At 41.6% G+C, this 18,915-nt stretch overlaps 1 protein-coding gene across 2 annotated transcripts in view; it reads left to right on the top strand.

Annotated features, from left to right (window-relative positions):
- The window catches only part of GALNT18 (polypeptide N-acetylgalactosaminyltransferase 18), a 425,513-nt gene that overhangs the window by 288,091 nt on the left and 118,507 nt on the right, over positions 1-18,915 (top strand). The window contains exon 5 of one of the 2 annotated variants that reach the window (XM_077321810.1): positions 1,569-1,676. The exons of the other annotated variant lie outside the window; for it this stretch is intronic. Within the exon in view, the coding sequence (XP_077177925.1) occupies positions 1,569-1,676 (108 nt within the window). The remainder of the gene's footprint in view (positions 1-1,568; positions 1,677-18,915) is intronic. 2 annotated transcript variants of the gene reach the window in all.

Below are 18,915 nucleotides of genomic sequence, written 5' to 3'. Positions count from 1 at the left end.
TTACTTTAAAATGGATTTCATAAACATCAGAACACAGAATGGGGGGAGGGGTAAAGTACCATGTTTTTGGAGAGACATTAACTGTGCAAGGTCATATGATGATGTTCAGTGGTGAAAGAATTTCATCCCTGGGCAGTTGGTCTGGTTAGCCTACAGTTCCTGTTTAGTTATCTCCCCATTTTCTCCCGTGACTTATGGTCCTTGCCAATCTAATTAGACTGAAAATGCTTAGCCTGCACTAATCTGGCTGTAAAAGTGGGCTAGATAAATGTTTAACAACCCATTGCTCCATAACAATTAAATCACACAGTCTATTATGTCATTCAGCCAAAAATTTAATCTTTGTCCAAACCGGAGAAGTGAACCCCTTCAAGTCTATAGAGGTACTGAAAAATAGCCCTGATGCTAAAATGAAGTGTAAGAATGCCCCTGCCTACCACCAGTGCCTTCCAGAAGTCCAGGTTGATGTTGCTTCAGCCATGCCTATTCATAATATTGTTACTTACTTTGTTGAACATAAGATAGGAATGCCATGAGACGGCTTACACCCTTGTTACTAACATTTTGACCATAAAACATACACTGCTTCCTAATTGGCTTCAGGTGCCAATAATCCTGATGGGCAAATGATAACCTGAAATGTAGTAGAATTTTAACCAGAAAACAACAGTTGTCCCAGGCTGTTTGATCAAAGGTAGATATATATTCCACTCCACCCTTTGTTGTCTAAGCCACTTGATATTGGCAAATTTACTAATGGCCAGCTGGAAGCTACTGATGAAACAGCATCAGCATCTTTGGTCAAAGGTACATGGGAATGACCAAAACAAAAAAAAGTACTTTCTCACACTTGGTTAGGCTTATTGAGGCCTACTGATGCCAAAGTTGATTGGCCAAAAACAGCCCTAGCAACAGTTGACAAAACCCAGCAAAAATGCTACTGGGCTGATATCTCCCTTTTATAAAAGCAGTGCAGGTAATAACAAATTATGTTGTAGGCAGGATCCTTCTTTTAAATCTACATAATCCTGTTATTGCATTGTTGTTGTTAGGTGCGAAGTCGTGTCCGACCCATCGCGACCCCATGGACAATGATCCTCCAGGCCTTCCTGTCCTCTACCATTCCCCGGAGTCCATTTAAGTTTGCAGTTATTGCATAGGGTTCATTTATTTATTTATTTTACTTCATTATAAAAGCCTCTTGTGGCGCAGAGTGGTAAGGTAGCAGACATGCAGCCTGAAAGTTCTGCCCATGAGCCTGGGAGTTCAATCCCAGAAGCCGGCTCAAGGTTGACTCAGCCTTCCATCCTTCCGAGGTCGGTAAAATGAGTACCCAGCTTGCTGGGGGGTAAACGGTAATGACCGGGGAAGGCACTGGCAAACCATTCCGTATTGAGTCTGCCATGAAAACGCTAGAGGGCCTCACCCCAAGGATCAGACATGACCCAGTGCTTGCTCAAGGGATACCTTTATCTTTACCTTACTTCATTATAACTTGTCATATATAACTAGGTGAGGACCCATTGAACCTTAGCTGGTACAAATTGTCTTTTGAATCCATTTTGTAGGCCAGCATTTAAAAGCAGATTCTAGACGTGTCACCTATGTGTACACAGAAAGTCACAGATCCTCAAAAGATTCCAACTTTACCTGCCTTCATTTGATGGACATATCAGGTAGGACTCTTCCAAATCTTTGAGTACTAAAGGTGCTTATATGCCATAATGACCAAGCTTGCATGTATCCAGGTATATGTACAGCACTGGTAGCAGTTTCTCAGAGCTGCACAATTGTAACAGAGGGTATAATTGGCTGAATTAGTGGTACAGCTATTTTGACTGGTACTGTATGAAGGTTATTTATTTAAAGGAAGGAGGAGTGAAAGAGGAAAGGCCTTTCGAAGTTGAGAACTAAAACTACAAAGCAAGCTTCTGCAGTTCTGTCACAGCAGGAAACTTTAGGGCCTGAGAGAGTCTGCCTAGAGCAAGAGAAATATGGAAAGCTGAAAGATAAAAAGCCCACATGGTTACTGCATGTAAAACACTACAAACTAAAACTTCAGTAGTATGACTTCACTCATATAGTTTCCAGGAGGCTGGGTCAGTATTACATGAGAAGGTCACTCGTGAGAAATACTGCACAGCTTCACTCTATGAGTGAAGTCAGGTTTCTCCCCTTAACAGGCATACACAAATGGTTTTGCAGGGGAGGGGACTACCTTGGCTATGAGATCACATTTCCTTTGTCAAAGTAAACAAAGTTGTTCTAGTCACTGGGGTTTGTTAAAGGGTTGTGGATGAGTGAGCTTTAGGGGGATGTACATGATAGACTGGAGCATTCTATAGGTGGTGAACAAACATAACAAATCTACTGAAGTCAAGTGGGCTAAAAAGGTTGTTTAGGATTGCAACAATAATTGTTTACCTGTCATGCCCTTGCAGAATTTCTTGTGGTTCCCCCTCATGTTTTACATCTTTGGTGAGAGAGTGCCTTCTAGTCATAGCCCACTTATGGTGACCACATAGGGTTTTTACAGCAAGATAATTCAGGAGTGGTTTGCCATTGTGTGCTGCTATATAGTGTATAGCAACATGGGGCTTCCTTGGTGGTCTCCTGTTCAAGGACAAGGCCTACCCTCTTTAGCTTCCAAGATCTTATGAGATCTGGAAAAACAGACATGTCAATCCACAGTCCCATTAACTATGCCCATTGAGGACACTCGGAAGATTGAATGTGCAAGACTCATCTGTAGTCAATGCATTCATAAGATCTGCTCCTTCTCTGTCAAACAGAGTGTAATCACATGACCACTTAGTGTGATTTAACACTTCCTATATCTTGACCCTAATCACATTAAGAGCTGCCTTAAGCTTCTGGCTACATAGAATTTCAAGCACTGTCCTGACCTTGGATTTATCAGCAGTTTTTTTTCTCTATGGAGCTCCAAAAGAATGGGGGAGTCTGAGAGTGAATTTTGCCTGGAAGCAAACAGGAAAAGGTGATCTGAAGGATAGAAATGACAGGCAAGGAGGCGATTAAATGTGACTCCCCTCAAACTCACTACTTCTGTGCACTGTTCTTTTCCAAAGCTGCTTTTCAATTATTTTTTAAGTACATTAGGAGTCTGTGGCATGTCTTTGCTTATAAGAGCCAGTAGGATGTGGGAGAAGTACCCTGCTTTTTAATACCTCAAGGAGTCTCAAAGTGGTTTACAATCACCTGCCCTTTTTCTCCACACAACAGACACCAGGTGAGGCTGAGAGAGCTCTGAGAGAACTGTGACTGGCCCAAAATCACCCAGCTGGCTGCATGTGGAAGAGGAGTGGGAATCAAACCCAGTTTTCCATATTAGAGGCCACCATTCTTAACCACTACACCAAGCTCTACACCATAACATATGGTTGACTCCAAACAGCTTTGTAGTGCCATAAAAAATGACAAGTGTATATTGTGCATATGCAAGTGAGTGGAGGTTAAATAGATACTTTAGTAATAGCCTTGAGTCCCCACCACAAAGCAGGTCTTCAGAGTACTACCAAGTCAGTCCATTGTTCATGCAGGGATGTACCAGCTATGAGAGAGGCAGCGCGGATTTTGTGCCTGAGTGCAGACATTTCAATATTCCAGTGGTGTGATATTAATATTTATAATGGTTTAGCACCCTATGCCTTCCAAGAATGATACATGCCTTAATTAAAGCCTGTTCATAAGTCTGCCTCTTCCTGCATCACAGTTATATTGATGGTTGTAAACAGAATGTATGCCACAAACAAATATCCATGGGTGGTATTCTGTTGTTATCTTTATATAAGAAGAAAATATTGACTGATAAATTACAGTTTTTAAACTGCATGTTCAGATGTCTGCTTTTAAATAAAGGCCCACTGAGGGAAGAAAAGGAACATCTTCGCCTGAGCGAGCTAAGTAATCACAGTAGCAATCTGCAGGGGGCTGAAAGCTGGAACAACCTGTAAATATGGATAGCCATCTCTCACTTGCAGGCACCCATCACCACCATGAAATTTGCTGCCTCTTTATATAAAACACAGGAGTGGTCCAGTTTTGCTGACTGCAAAATTCATTGGAAAATAAAGCAAGAAATTAGTTACAGGTGAGTATTTTTCTTATGGGAAACAAGAGGGGAAAGAGGGAGGATCTACTACTGAAAAATCTTAGAAGGGAAAAAAAGAAAGAATCCTATTTCAGCCTAAACAATGTTAGGCAGTTGGAGGAAGGAACCCCACAGATCCATTTATCTCAGAAATCCATTTCTTCTATAGGTTTCTATACATGCTCTTGATGAATTGCTAACTTTTGTGATAAGTACGAGTGCAGAAATCAAAGGAAAACAGAGAAGTACATCTCTGAGAGATAATGATGGGATAAAGGCAAATTCTGAAGAGTGCGGACGGCAGATCTCTGAGTGATAATGTGCAAATGTGCAAAGCAATGACAGCAATTCTGCTGCACTTCCTAATCTGTGCCCAGTTGTCTTCCCAGTTTTATAACCCAAACAACAGGCTCATTAGCTTATAGGGTTTGTTCACTTCGTCATTTGGATATATCTTGGTCATACAAGTCAGTGTCATTATATCTACTAGTGAGGTAAAGGTAAAGGTATCCCCTGTGTAAGCACCGAGTCATGTCTGACCCTTGGGGTGACGCCCTCTAGCGTTTTCATGGCAGACTCAATACGGGATGGTTTGCCAGTGCCTTCCCCAGTCATTACCGTTTACCCCCCAGCAAGCTGGGTACTCATTTTACCAACCTCGGAAGGATGGAAGGCTGGGTCAACCTTGAGCCGGCTGCTGGGATTGAACTCCCAGGCTCATGAGCAGAACTTTCAGACTGCATGTCTGCTTCCTTAACGCCCTGCACCACAAGAGGCTCTTATAGCTACTAGTATTAGATGATTATCCCTTTAAAAGGGCTTTCCTTCTAGCTCATTTACATATTTTCCCTTCAAAGCCAAGAGGTTGTTTCCTTCAAATTCTGCACAATGAGAGAATTTGTCTGCATGGATACAATGTCTCCCACACCTATCATTCAGCTGCCCCAACATTTCAGATGTACCATCATTACCTCAGGGAGTATTTGAAAAAAAAATTGAAGTATATGTGTGTCGTGGAGAAACATCTGGTGAAGATTATGCTGAGTGGGAAGGAGCCTTCAATGACTGTGAACATTGCAAAAAAAAAAAATGCCGATTATTTCAAGGACAAATCTGTGATGTAGATTGGTTGTATTATATAAGGTACAATTATTGTTATTCAAATGTACCATGGATCACTTATTTGGCCAAATAAGTGTTTATGTGCTACTTCAATGCATGATATTAATGACTGTATTATGACTCTTACTTTTGAGCTGTGGGTATGGGATGTCAATTAACCTGTAATCTTCCTTTTATATTTTACTGGTTTTGATTTCCTTAGAGCTGAGAGCCAGGATAGAAATGTGCTTAATAAATACAGTAAGATTCTGTTTGAAAATCACAGTGTTCCTTTCTTCTACCCATTCTGTGTAGTTTTGCACATACTCCTGTTACAGTACTAATTTCTAAAAAAATGAGAGAGCATTCCTGATTTTAAAGAAAGTATGCAACTCAGAACATTGCACACCCTAATGCATTTTTTTTTGCCTTATTGATTGTGAGCCTGATTGCTCCAGTGCAAATGTCTGAAGAACTATCAGCCAAAGCTGGCCAGCCTGCATTAAAAGTAGCAAGCCCAGTACTCCACGTCAGTTCCATTTATCCTCATTTAGAAGAAGCACACTTCCATTAGTCATCTGCTGCTGTTGAAAGCCTTCTGAATCAAAACAAACTCAGCTTGATTGATGTTTATTAGGTAGCAAACACACATGGCCATTTAACTATGGCAAGGCTGAACATCAGTAGCCCTGCTACATCAAACCAAAGATCCTCTTTGTCTTCCATGCTGTTTCCCATAGTGCCCATCAGGATGCTTACATGAATGTCAAAAGGGGAAAAAGGCTTCCCCTCTGTTTTCCCCCAGCAACTAGTATCCAAAAGCCTTTTGAACGTGAAAGTTTCATTTACAAGTTGTGCATAAAAGCTAACCACCATATTTCTAATGGCCTCTTCAAGCATATGCCATCAATTCATTATACACTATGTGAAAAAGTACATTCTTTTATCTATTTATCTATTTATGACCAGTCAAGCAGTAGATTCAGAATGCACAAGGTGTTCTACATAAGAAACAGGTGTGTTTTAGTATGATACTAACTCAGATGACATGCCCATCTTCTCTATTTCTTTGTGGGGATAAACATATGCAAGATGTTATGAACTAGTGACAGAAAAGTTTATGATATTAGTTCATAATTTGAGTGTGAGAGGTCAGGCATAGTGTTGTTGTCAAGATCTATCAAGTTTCAAATACTGTTAGTGAAGCCCACTCAACACAGATTTTCTTAATATTCTGGGAGCAATTTGAACAAACGCCAAATGATTCTTCAGTGCCAGTCAGAAGCAAGTACTAGAAGAACGTTTGCTTGAAGTGCCAGCAGCACCTAAGAGTCCCTCTCAGAAGCCTTATTTTGGTGGCTGGTGGTATAGCAGATATGAAGAGGGTACTTAGAGCAACTCTGCTGATGTACTCATGATAAGGCTTCCAGAATACTTTATGGAACCCACTTGGATGGCCTATGAGGTGGCAGCAAAGTTTTCTGCCTCCATCATATCTGTGAGTTTGTATGTGGCACAATTATATAGGATGGTTCAGAACTTGACCCCTCTGAATGTGAGGTTCCAAAATATTAGAAATTCAGTTTTCAGCTGAGGCAATTTTTTACTTTCTTCAAAGATAAAATCTTGATGCTACACCACGACTTTGCTGTAAGCTTTGTTCCCAGTAATGTGCTGGAGACTCTGTTTTTACAAGTTCCTTTTTCAACCAGCTCTCACCAGTTCCCATTGATATGACTGTGTTAGTTGTAAAGCTGACAACTTGCCCCTTGGATCATTGCTTCTCATGGCTGGTTAAATCCTGCTGTGAAATGATTGGAGTCCCCCTAAGAGAGATTATTGATCTTTCTGTCTCTCAGGGTTGCTTCCCTAGGTCCTTGAAGGAAGCCATAGTTAGACCCCTAATTACCACCCAATATGACATTGTATTGATGTGGGACATCTCCTGGTGTGGTCCCTATAATGGAAATGATAATGATGTAACATCCATTGTCCTGCCTTAGGGAGCGTACCAGTAGATGGCCTGCGGCGTTGGGGCTGGTGCCAAAGTAGCAAGGCTCAGCACTGAGGCGCGCTCATTGCCCTGGCACTGGCATCGACACCAGTCTTCCAAGGGACTCCCACCCTCGGGAGAGCAGAAGCAGCCTTGGAAGACACTTGGCAACAGCTGCGGCACCAAAGCAACAAATAGGCCTCAGTCCTGGGGCTCACTGCTTAGGCGCTGTGGCTGCCAGTCTTCAGAGGCCATCCCCACCCTCAGGAGAGCAGGAGCGACCTCGGAAGATGCTCAGTGGTAGCAGTGGTAGCGGCACCTGAGAGATGAGCAGGCCTCAGTGTTAGGGCTTGCTGCTCAGGCACTGCAGCTGCCAGTCTTCAGAGGCACAAAGGTAAAGAGAGGAAGGGAGTGGGGGGAGGGATTCTAAGTGGTGTGTCTGATGGGGGTGGGGGTGTAGGGAGGGACGAGAATCCTTGTAGGTAGATTTTTCTTTGGAAAGTGATTGAGAGGTCAGCAGCAGAACAGCTTCAGAGTTTCATTGGTGATGGCCCCTGGCCCTAAAGAGGGGTACCTGGCCTCAACCAGAGCCGTCTGCAGCCTGGTAGAGTGAGCTGCTGGCAGAAATGCGGACCCTTATGGAGCATCCAAAGTTCCTCATGGCCTGCAAAATGGTGCTCTTCCACCAAGCATTTGGTTGAAGTCAGGCTGCATCTCAACTAGCCACCTGGAGCCTACGGTTATGGTTGGTTGGTTACTTCATCATCAGGCCAGATCACTTTGACACTTATTCCTTGTTGGAATGTTACACATGTTCAAAGAACTGGTACAGCCAACTCCAACTTCCCTCTCTCTCTGATGGCCGTTTTTTCATTGAAACGTGAATATCACCATTGCGCATGCGTATAGTTATAAAGGTAAAGGTAAAGGTATCCCCTGTGCAAGCACCGAGTCATGTCTGACCCTTGGGGTGACGCCCTCCAGCGTTTTCATGGCAGACTCAATACGGGGTGGTTTTCCAGTGCCTTCCCCAGTCATGACCGTTTACCCCCCAGCAAGCTGGGTACTCATTTTACCGACCTCGGAAGGATGGAAGGCTGAGTCAACCTTGAGCCGGCTGCTGGGATTGAACTCCCAGCCTCATGGGCAAAGCTTTCAGACGGCTGCCTTTCCACTCTGCGCCACAAGAGGCTCTGCGTATAGTTATAGAAGGCTGCATTTTTGTGCAGCTGTACGATGATACATTGTCAACAATACATTGTTAGCCACAAGTCCCTATTGTCTAATGTTTCAAGGTTAAGCATCAGGAGGTGGTCATGCAGTGTTCTCATGCACTGAGGCAAGGAGGGTGTGCCCAAATCACTGAAACCTGTGTCAGGACAAACACAGATGAATCCTACAATTCCTCCCTTACCTGGCCCGCTAGTAGGCTTTGTTTTAAAATTAAGTAGGTTAGCAGGAGTGAGTAAAAACAAGTTATAGGTTTTTAAAAAATTAAGAATTTTATCATAGTTTCTATCCAAATTGTAATTTGTATTTTTTACTGATGTGCCCCACCCCAAGATCAATTTTGGAGACAGGCAGGCTAGAAATGAGAAAATAAATAAATAAATACATGAGCATAGGATTTAAGAAAAGGAATCCTGGATCCTAATCCTTGGTGAGGGATTCCCATATACCAGCCTTCAGGTAATCCCATCTTCTTTGCATTGGACTATTTTCAAAGAAGGAAAACCCATACAAAGATCTATGTAGAAACTGGGAATCCAAAACATTTTTTTCCTTTGGATTACTTAAAACAAGAAGTGATGACTATTTTCAGAGAAGGAAAACCCATACAAAGATCTATGTAGAAACTGGGAATCCAAAACATTTTTTTTCCTTTGGATTACTTAAAACAAGAAGTGATGACATGTAGGGCATTTTGCAGGTGTATTTAAAACTCTTTTGAAATTACTCATATGTAGAAGAGGAACCCCCAGATTCAGTTAGGAGGAATTTCTCTGGCACTGTAGGTTCATTTTGATGAGCAATAACATTGTACAACTTCCATTCCAATACAATTTGGATAGGGTTCCATCGTATGCCACAAGAGGCTTCCAGCACCAGGTGGTTTGTAAATGAAGATAATTTACAGCCTGTGGAAAAGTGCTTAAAACTTGGCATACCACTATAACTGCATCTAATTAATTATTTTCACAAAGTCCGCAATAGATCTGTTCCCATACTTTTTCAAAGTATTCTGACAAATTATTCATACAGTAAAAAAGTATGGGAAAACTAATTTTAAACGGAAAGGTAATCAATTTTAATGATCCAATTTGTAATTATATAACTTTTGATAAAAATAGAGATAGGTGAAGTAGAACGCTTAAGTACTTAAGGTAAATCTCTAAATATTGTAACGAATTTTAGTGATCTGATGGGGAGGGGGATATTCCAAAAGGCATTGGAGATGAGTGCACATGCCAATAATAAATATGAGTACGTGCTTTCTGTAAATAAGAATTCAATCCAAGAAAATCATTGGAAGTGTCTTTGTTGGCCAAATCCTTATCTGTTTCACTTAATGTTTCTAGTAAGGCCTTGGAGGAGGAGTGTGTCTCGTGGATTAAGTGCTACTCAGCGCTTAACACCCACTCAGGGTGGCTGTCCCGCCCCTGCCTCCTGTTCCAACCGGCTTGCCTGTCTGTCCAGTGGCCAGCCAATTGACTTCCATTCCCCACCCATGACCACCCCTCCTCCTTCCACTTCCCTGTGATGCCTGGAGGCTGCCGATGCCTGCTGCATGAGAGCTGCCCCTGCAAGCCAAGACATAAAACATTGAAATGTACCAAGTATCTGAAACATCAATTTTCTAGCCTCCATGTTTGTATTTTTTACATAAATTTATTGTAAAAGCCTATATTTTAAAATCAGAGGCATCTAGATGTGTTCAGAGTGCCTTTGGCTGCATATTGGTAATATAAAGGCTGCCCTCTGTTACAAGTCCTTTCTCTCTTTAACTTTGAGATCACCTTTTTTTTCCAATTGTAGCTCTTTTCTCCCTTCACCCCATAGCAGCAACATTAAAGTGAGAGGAGTTCAATTTCTTCAACACTTTTTCGTCCAGCCAGTGCCAGTGGGTCTAAAAGGAGCAAGGAAGAGTGATTGCAATTTTATAGGATCAAGCCATCTGGGCTGATTATGTGGGGTGCTTGGTGGAGGCAATAGAGGATGCAATTCCCTTGTATTCAGGCACTTCTTTCATTGACTTCAGTGAGAAAGGTGTACAGATGCATAGGACTGCACTGTGTTTCTGGGCATAACCCCTCCACCTTGAGATGGCCAGCAGAAGATGATGCCCAACCCTGACACGCAGCCTTTTTAAAATGTTCACAGAAATAAGAGACAGGGAACAGAGGCCATGCATTAATTATGACTTAATGAAAAAATAAACCTCACAGATACAGTGGCTTTGGAGATGAATATATTTTGGCCTATGAACTTATTCAGTTTCCTTTTCCCTTTGCCAGTACACTGAAGGCCACTCAACTGAGACTCTGGCAAGACTGGTGTACAAGAGGTGGCAGTAGGAAGAAAACTGAAACTCCCCCTGCTTCCCCAGACTTCCTAGTCTCTAGGGATGGTGTTACTAGAAAGGAGACCAGAGGAAGGGCAAGGTCTTTTGTCAGCCTGGCCTCATCCACTAGCCTAGTGGAAGAGTTCCATCTTGCAGGCCTTGCCGAACTGTGTCAACTCCAACAGGGCCCTTAACTCTTCCGGGAGCTCATGTTACCAGATAAGGATCAGGGCGAAAAAGGCACTAGCCCTGGTGAAGGCCCGGCAAACTTCTCATGGTCTTGGGAGCACCAACTAATTTGAACCTGCAGAGCAAAGCCCTGCAGGGGGCATAAGGAGAGAGGCAGTCCCTCAAGTACACTGGGCCCAGACCGGGAATAGTTCCATTTCTGTTGTGTGAGTGCTTGTTTATTCTTGGATTGTATTTGTCAGTGGGATTTTAAAAAACTGATTGCTGTTAGTCACTTCAGCTGGCAATGAAAGATCTAAATATGTAAATAAATATATGAAAGCCCCAGTTTATAAAGAAGAATCTTAAAAGTTGCTGTAGCTGCTCTTTGGGCAGATCTGGTTACATGGGAAAGCTGAGCTGCCCGTGAGCCATACAGTTGAAACACTACACCCAAATACCTGAACACTTTAATTTGTTGGTTCGCATGGCTGTCAATCTGCCACCTGTGTTTGATAAACCTTTTAGAGAAATGAATTTTGGTCTTTGACAGATTGATTGTTAAATGATCCTCTTTGTAAGCCACACTCTGGTTTCTCTGCAGATCACATAAATAATCTTTTTTAAAAAGCCAGTTCTCTCTGCTGCTTCCTGGCTGTGGAGCACATGAGAGGGACTCAAGGAATCCACACCAACTCATTAACCCCCCCCCCCCAAATGTATAGTTTGGCCTTTGCCATGGAATTTTACTGTGTGATGTTGGGATCAGTCACTCAGTGAGTGTACTCAAACTAATCTTGTGAAGATGGAATGGAGGACAGGAGAACAGTGTTGTAGCCTGCTTTTGATCCCCTTTGGGGAGAATAGTAAGATGTCAATATCTGAAGAAATAGTGGCAGGTGTGTCTGTGTTTACCAGTTGGGAATTCCATCCTGGGACTGTTTGTGTTCCAAAGGTGTATTTGGGAACTGTTAACTATGTTTTGACACAAAGCTGCCAATGAGTTCCTGTCTGTAACATTATCTTGTAGTTTATGCGTTAAATCCAAGGGAGGCTTCCAGGGTAAACAAACCCTGAGAAGAAAATTACCACTGGGCTCTTCCACATCATGTCGATTGTCAGCAGGCACTATCTATGCCAAGGTTAGCACTAATGAGCAGATTAGCATATTTTAGTTTTAAAATAAATTGCATCTGAAATTCAACAGAATTTAAGGACATGCTTTCCAGTACACGATTGGATAATGACAAGGAATTGTTTGTTTCCAGCCATTAAAAAAAATCCAGTAACATCGTTTTAAGTTTCTCCATTTCTGATTTCAATTTCTTGCTTCTTTTGTAGATCTAGGTTCAGCTAATAACCTGGTTTTGGAAAAGCTAATGTAATATATTAAAAATGCAACTGAAGTGTACTAAAAATTATCTCATTTGTACCTGTTTTGACAGTTATTGCTGTATTCTCTGATATTTTCCATTAATAAATCTCAAACTATACTGCAACTATGAAACATTAACAGCTTCTGTTAAAATGCAATTTAAACAGAAACAGGAACATTTATCACTTTCTAAAACTGGTGTATAATGAAGAGTATTTTGTAGATTAGCTGCTTATATCATAACTCATAAATCAACTAAAGTGGAATATATGATTGCAGTCAGTTTTGTAACACTGACCATCATGGTACTCAATCAGCTTACATCCTGGTATAATTCACAATCTTCAGATTCTAATGTGATGATGCCTTATGCCTTGAATTTGGTGCAGAAAGGAATACCAGTTCTTGATATGTGAATTATATTGAGGAACAAACTGTTCTTAAATGTTATTTATTTATTACATTTGAGACTAAGGCTCAAGGTGGTTCACATGGAACGAAAACAAAGAATAGTACATCAAATTCTAACTACATCAAATAAAAGTAACAGTCATAATAATAGCAATAAACAGAGAAAATAACATTTTGACAATAAACAATCTAACAAACCCATGGTTTGTCAGCGAATGGGTTCAAGGGAGGGAGGTTCAGGGGCCCAGTCAATGTTGTTTGGCCTCAACCAAATGCCTTGTGGAGGAGCTCCCTTTTGCAGGCCCTGTAGAACTGTTTTAGTTCCATTAGGGCCTTGAACTCCTCTGGGAGCTCGTTCCACCAGATGGGAATAGGACAGAGAAGGCACTGGCCCTAGTTGATGTCAAGCGGACTTCCTTGGGGCTAGGGATCACTAGTTGGTTGAAGGTGGTGGAGCACAGAACCCATTTAGGGGCATAGGCAGAGAGGTGGTTCCTCAGGTACACAGGACCCAGACCGCCTAATTATCAAAATCTAAGCCTAATCTGGAATTCGACTCGTAACCAGTGCAATTGTTGGTTAACAGGCTGGATGTGGGACCTCCATGGTGTTGCTGTGAGGATCCTGGGCGCTGTATTCTGGACTAGCTGTAGTTTCCCAATCAGGGTTAAGGGTAGGACAACGTAGAGCAAGTTGCCAAAGTCTAGCCTAGAGGTGACTGTTGCATGGATCACTATGGTTAGGTTAGGTGTTCTGGGCCAAGTAGGGAGCTAGTAGTTTGGCTTGGCAAAGGTGGTAGAATGCCAGCTGTGCTACTCTTGTCAACTGGGCTTCCACTGAGAGGGAAGTATCTGATAGCTGCATACCATCCAGCTTGAGCAAACACACTTCCTCACTTCGACCCTTCCTGCCTAGCCATGGGACCTTTGAAGAACTGAGCTTCAAATGACTCTGGATGAGCCACCTCATCACTGATTCCAAGCAGCTGGCTAGTGCTTCTGGGGGAGAATTAGGGTGGTCATCCATCAGGAGGAAGAGCTGGATGATCTGCATATTGGTGACATCCCAGCCCGAACTTCTGTACCAGTTGGGCAAAATGTTAAATAGGGTTGGAGAGAGGAACACCCCTTGATGGACACCGCATGTAAGTTGGTGGTGGCTTGAGGATCTCTCTCCTATTGCTACCCTCTGTCCATGGCCCAAGTAAAAGGAGATCAGCCATTGAAGGGCTGTCCCCCAGATTCTAGTGTCAGTGAGGCAGTGACCTAGAAACTTGTGATCAAATATGTTGAACACTGCCAAAAAGTCTAATAGTACAAGCAGCACTGACCAGCCTCAATCCAATTGGTGACTGAGGTTATCTAACAGGGCAACTAGCATAGTTTCTATCCTGTGGCCAGGCTGGTACCTTACTGGGATGGGTCTAGAACTGAAGCTTCTTCCAGGAATGCTGTTATTTGGTCTGCAACAGCCCTTTCAACCATCTTTCCCAGGAATACTAGATGCAAAATGTGACGGTAGTTGTGGGCCTGGACGCCGCGAGGGAGTGCCTGGGCCCGGCAGAAGGCTTTTTGGAGCGGTGGCGGGTGGTGTGGCCTTCTGCTGGGGCCAGAGGCACCCTGGCAGCGTCATGGATTCTTTGCGGCTCCTGATTGGGCCCTCCGAGTTTTTATCCCGGACAGAGCCTGCCCTATCTCCTCCCACATTGCCCTTACCCTTTTATTTAATCCGCTCTGCAGGAGTGGTTAAAGATAAGGTCCTCAGTTACCTCCCTGCCACATATGCAGAGGCGATCAGACATAGTTAACTAATATAAGAACTATTTATTAATAGACTTAATACTACGCATTAAAAAGTAAACAGAAGATTCCTATTCTATTCTAAATAGCTGGATGGTGAGAGATGCAGGATACACCTGTGTGCTGTCCATTTTGCAGGCTTGAAGGATGGAGGGGAAGAGAGAGAGATGACTTGGGAAACAGAAAATTACCCTCTAGGGACAAGTCAGTGAGATAAGAAAGCTAAGAGGTCAGTGTTCCTATCTGTCTCACTAACTCTATAGTAAAAAGAGTTTCCTGTCAGAATCAAAAGCCAGGAGACATAACACAGAGAGTTATTCTGACACTTGTAACTCAACATAGTTGTTAGCTATGATAAATACATCTTAACCTTCTTTTAAAACTACGCTTATGGTAATTACTTCTTCTACTGACGGTGAATTCAATAATTTTGTTACTCATTGAGTATTTCCTTTTGTCTATTCTGAACCTACTGCCTATCAGCTTCGTTGGGTGTGCCTTTCCCCTTAGCTGTCTTTTTCTAGACTAAAGAGGCTCAGACTCTTTAACTTTGCCTTATGTAAGATGCCTCAACCCTTAATCACCATGGTTACCTTCTTCATTTTTTCCCCCACAGCAATAAAATATTATACAGAATATTGCAAATGAGGCTGTCTCATCACTGTAAACAAAAGCGGTACAATATTGGCTGTTTTATTTTCAGTTCCTTTCTCTAATAAATTGCCACCATACAGTTCTCCAGTCACTTCTGACCATCTCAGCATTAATGCTAAAATCACTTTAAATCAATCTATAGATTTTCACAATCTACATAGCTTTTTACCATCTAGAAAATTTGGTATGATCTAGCTACTCCAATACTCACTCCAAGTTCCATATCATTTATGAACAAATCAAAAGGCACTAGTGACAAGTTGTTGATCAACAGTTTCACGGTTACGTTCCTTAAGAACCACCACATATATACCTTATGAACCTAGAGCATTTCTTTTGGGTTTGTATGTTATCACTGGCTTCAGCTTCTCTTGTTTTTTATTAGTGTTGAGTATTCTTTTGTTTCTTTTATGCCATTGTTAGTATATTTATACACTGCATATAGCCACCTTGCGGCAGAAGGAAAGAGGGCATAAGCATTTTCATTAGTAAAAAATTAATGTTTGCACCATTGTGTATGACTTTATGCCATTTATGATGAAAAAGTAACATTAAAAATGCCTTAATTTTCCAGAAAAAAATGGCGTGAAAAAGGTGATGCAAAAATAACGACTCATTAATTAGTCTCTGGCAAGAGAGAGCCTAAATTGAAATGTAGATGTTGAAACTGAACTTGTTTTCATTCTTAGTGTGAATCAGGCTGAGAACTACTAGAAGTGAGCATTGGGCTTGTGAATGATATGCATCCTACTCAGCGAATGAGGGTGGGGTCTTCCAGGGCAGGAAGTCTTCATCTGATGCAAACCAGCAGGACAGCCTCTCAATACTGATGACTATTTATTTGCATAAATTTAGAATCCCTCCCCTTTCTGCTCTCATTAGGGTTACCAAAACACCTTTTTGTAATGGGGGTAATGTGCCAGCATTAACTAAACAGAGTGGTAGAATGCAACTCATTCCAGTTATCCATGTAGAGATATAATTTTCTTACTGTTCCATCGTATAGCCAGATTGATTGATATTAACTGGTCAATGAAGTGCGTATGGAAAATGAGACAAAAACTGTGAACGGCATGGTAATGAGCATTAAACTGACCATGTGAATGAGCCTTTATTGTGATCTCTGAAAGCACTTGCCTTGGAAAGAAGAATCCAGAAACAAAACAAAAAACCTTGCACAGTGTCAATCATAGATATTTGATGCTGGTCATCTGCAAATTATTCCAAGATCTACCCTTGCCTGTGGTTAAGTGCTGGAGGCTGAAAATGCACTTATATATTTTAAATGAGAAGACAAGAACATATCAAGCAGAATGATAACAGCTTTTTCTACAGTGGTCTATGAAAATACATGCTCTTAAATCTGAACTTTGAAATTAAAATGCGTCATGTGGAAAATGCACCTCACCACATAAAATCAGATTGATGCAAGATGACATATTTGAAATGAGGAGAATTGGAGACTCCTAATTCTAAATGGCATTAAAATGCCCAATGGGCTCATAAATCATTTCCATTGCTGGCAATGTCAAAAGTGAGGACCTAAGATGTAGAGGATGGAACAGAGTAATGTACTTGTAGACACTGTACTTGTAGACACTGTTACAACATCATCAGGGACAATTTCTGCCATGATTATTCAAATCAGATTCATTCATTCCTAAAGGAAAACTGTCCTATGTGTTAAGGAGGAGGCTGTAATATATTAAGTATTCATTAGCTGGAGTTGAGACTACCAGCATAATGTATGTGCTGGTAATAGACATCAGGAATACAAAAGAAATCACAATTTTCATAGAATTCAGGAAATGTCAAAGTAAATGTATATGACTTTCTGCCATATTGTGATCAGCAATAAAATTCTAAACATTTCACACCAAGCACTTTCTTTGGAAATAACTGCATGTGGCTGAGATACTTCTGATAAGGGTAGGTTAAGATGTAAATACAAACCATGGTTTTCTGCTGTGCAGCCAAGACCTGAAATCCTTAGGCTCAGACATTTTCTCTTCCCCATCCCTTCTCCTTCTTCCATGCCCATGTGCTTGCAGACCAGAATTTAACCACTGACTTAAAATGCAAGTTTTCAGAAAGCACAAACATTAATTTGTCACTTCAGATGTAATCGTGAAGTATGGTTTGTCACAAATGTATAAATAAATTGGTAGTGGCCATATGCACAGTATAAGAGGAGGAACACCCCCCCTCTCAGTATTTCACAGATTAAGATTTCAGAAAGTGCATAAATATCAATATTCAGGTCTACCAATACTCTAACAGGATTTGGGATTGAATTTTTTTGGATTCAAGAATTATTCAGGTTCTGTTACTTCCTATGGGAGATGGGGGGTGGGGGAGGAGGGACTACAGTGGCTATTTACCAACCAAATAACACCAAAATGTTTGGGGACATATCCTTTTAAACCCACCCTTCCAAGGTTCAAGTGAATTGGACCACAGAGTCCAATTTACAAGTCCTTGAACAAGGTGCCCCACTTATCCTACTTGTTTCCCAAAGTGCAGGGGGGGGGGGGGGAATTCAAAGAAACCCATAGCCAAACATGCTGGAAAAGTGAGCAAATGAGAATGAAATGCAATTCAATAAGAAGAAGTGTAGATTTCTACATCAGAGTCACAAAAATGAGGAGCATACATAGTCGATGGGAGGTATACATCTGGGTAGCAGTGTGTACAAACATAACCTTGGGGTACTTGTGGATTGTAAACTCAATATGAGCAGAGAGTGTGATGCAGCAGTAAAAAAGTCAAATGCAGTCTTGGGCTGTATCAACGGAGACAACACAACAAAATCACAAGATGTCATAGTCCCACTGTTTATTGCATTGGTCAGACCACACCTGGAGTACTGTGTGTAGTTCTGGATTGATTGTTGGGTTGATTGTTTTGTGGATGTATTGATTTTTTATGAGCAAGGAGGCTAGCATTTACTCAGTGCTAATTTCCTGGCCTTGACCACATGCCTGGCAGAACAGCTCTTTCTTACAGGACCTCCACAACTGTTGAAGGTCCCAGAGGGTCATGATCTCAGCAGGGAGAGCATTCTGCCAGGCTGGAGCCGGGACTAAAAAGGCCCTGGCTCTGGTTGAGGCCTGTTTTACTTTTTTTTGGCCTATTGGACCTGAAAGTATCCAGTAGACAGAGAACAAGAAGTTCTTCCCAAGGAGGTAGTAGAAATCCAAAGCAGACAAGACAGATTGTGCACACCCCTAAAATTTGAAATTCATTGTGCCACCTCTTGGTTTTTCTTTGGAAAAACTCACAGACTTCTGTAGCTCCGTATAGCATAGCTGGCTAAATGCTTTGCTTATTGTGGAATGCAGTATTGTATTCCTGTTGTGTTATTTTATTTCTTTTCTTTCATTCCTGCTTTTATATTTTTAGATGACACGCCGTTAAGATGTCATCAGTTTTGAGAAACAGAAGTATGAAACACTTTATCATCTTGCTATAGACAAGCTTCCCCGGGCCTTAGAGTTATGACAAATCAGAAGCTCTGAGGTTTACTGAACTCAGGATGATAACTTGTGTTACCAAGTTCCACATCTCAGAGAAGAGTATGGAGGAAAAATCACTTTGGGAAAATGGTTTTCTAGAAAGAGAGTTGTTGTTTAATGGAAGAATCGCACAGTAATAAATAAATTAAGGTTTCCCAAAGGTTCAATGATGCTTCAGATTGCTTCCATCTGAGCTATTGTGCCTTAATAGAAACTGTGTAATGAA

The sequence above is a fragment of the Paroedura picta genome, chromosome 2 (assembly GCF_049243985.1).
Source record: "Paroedura picta isolate Pp20150507F chromosome 2, Ppicta_v3.0, whole genome shotgun sequence".
In the NCBI taxonomy this organism is placed as follows: Eukaryota; Metazoa; Chordata; class Lepidosauria; order Squamata; family Gekkonidae; genus Paroedura; species Paroedura picta.
Note: the sequence above shows the minus strand (reverse complement) of the source record. Positions and strands in the feature narration are given on the sequence as shown.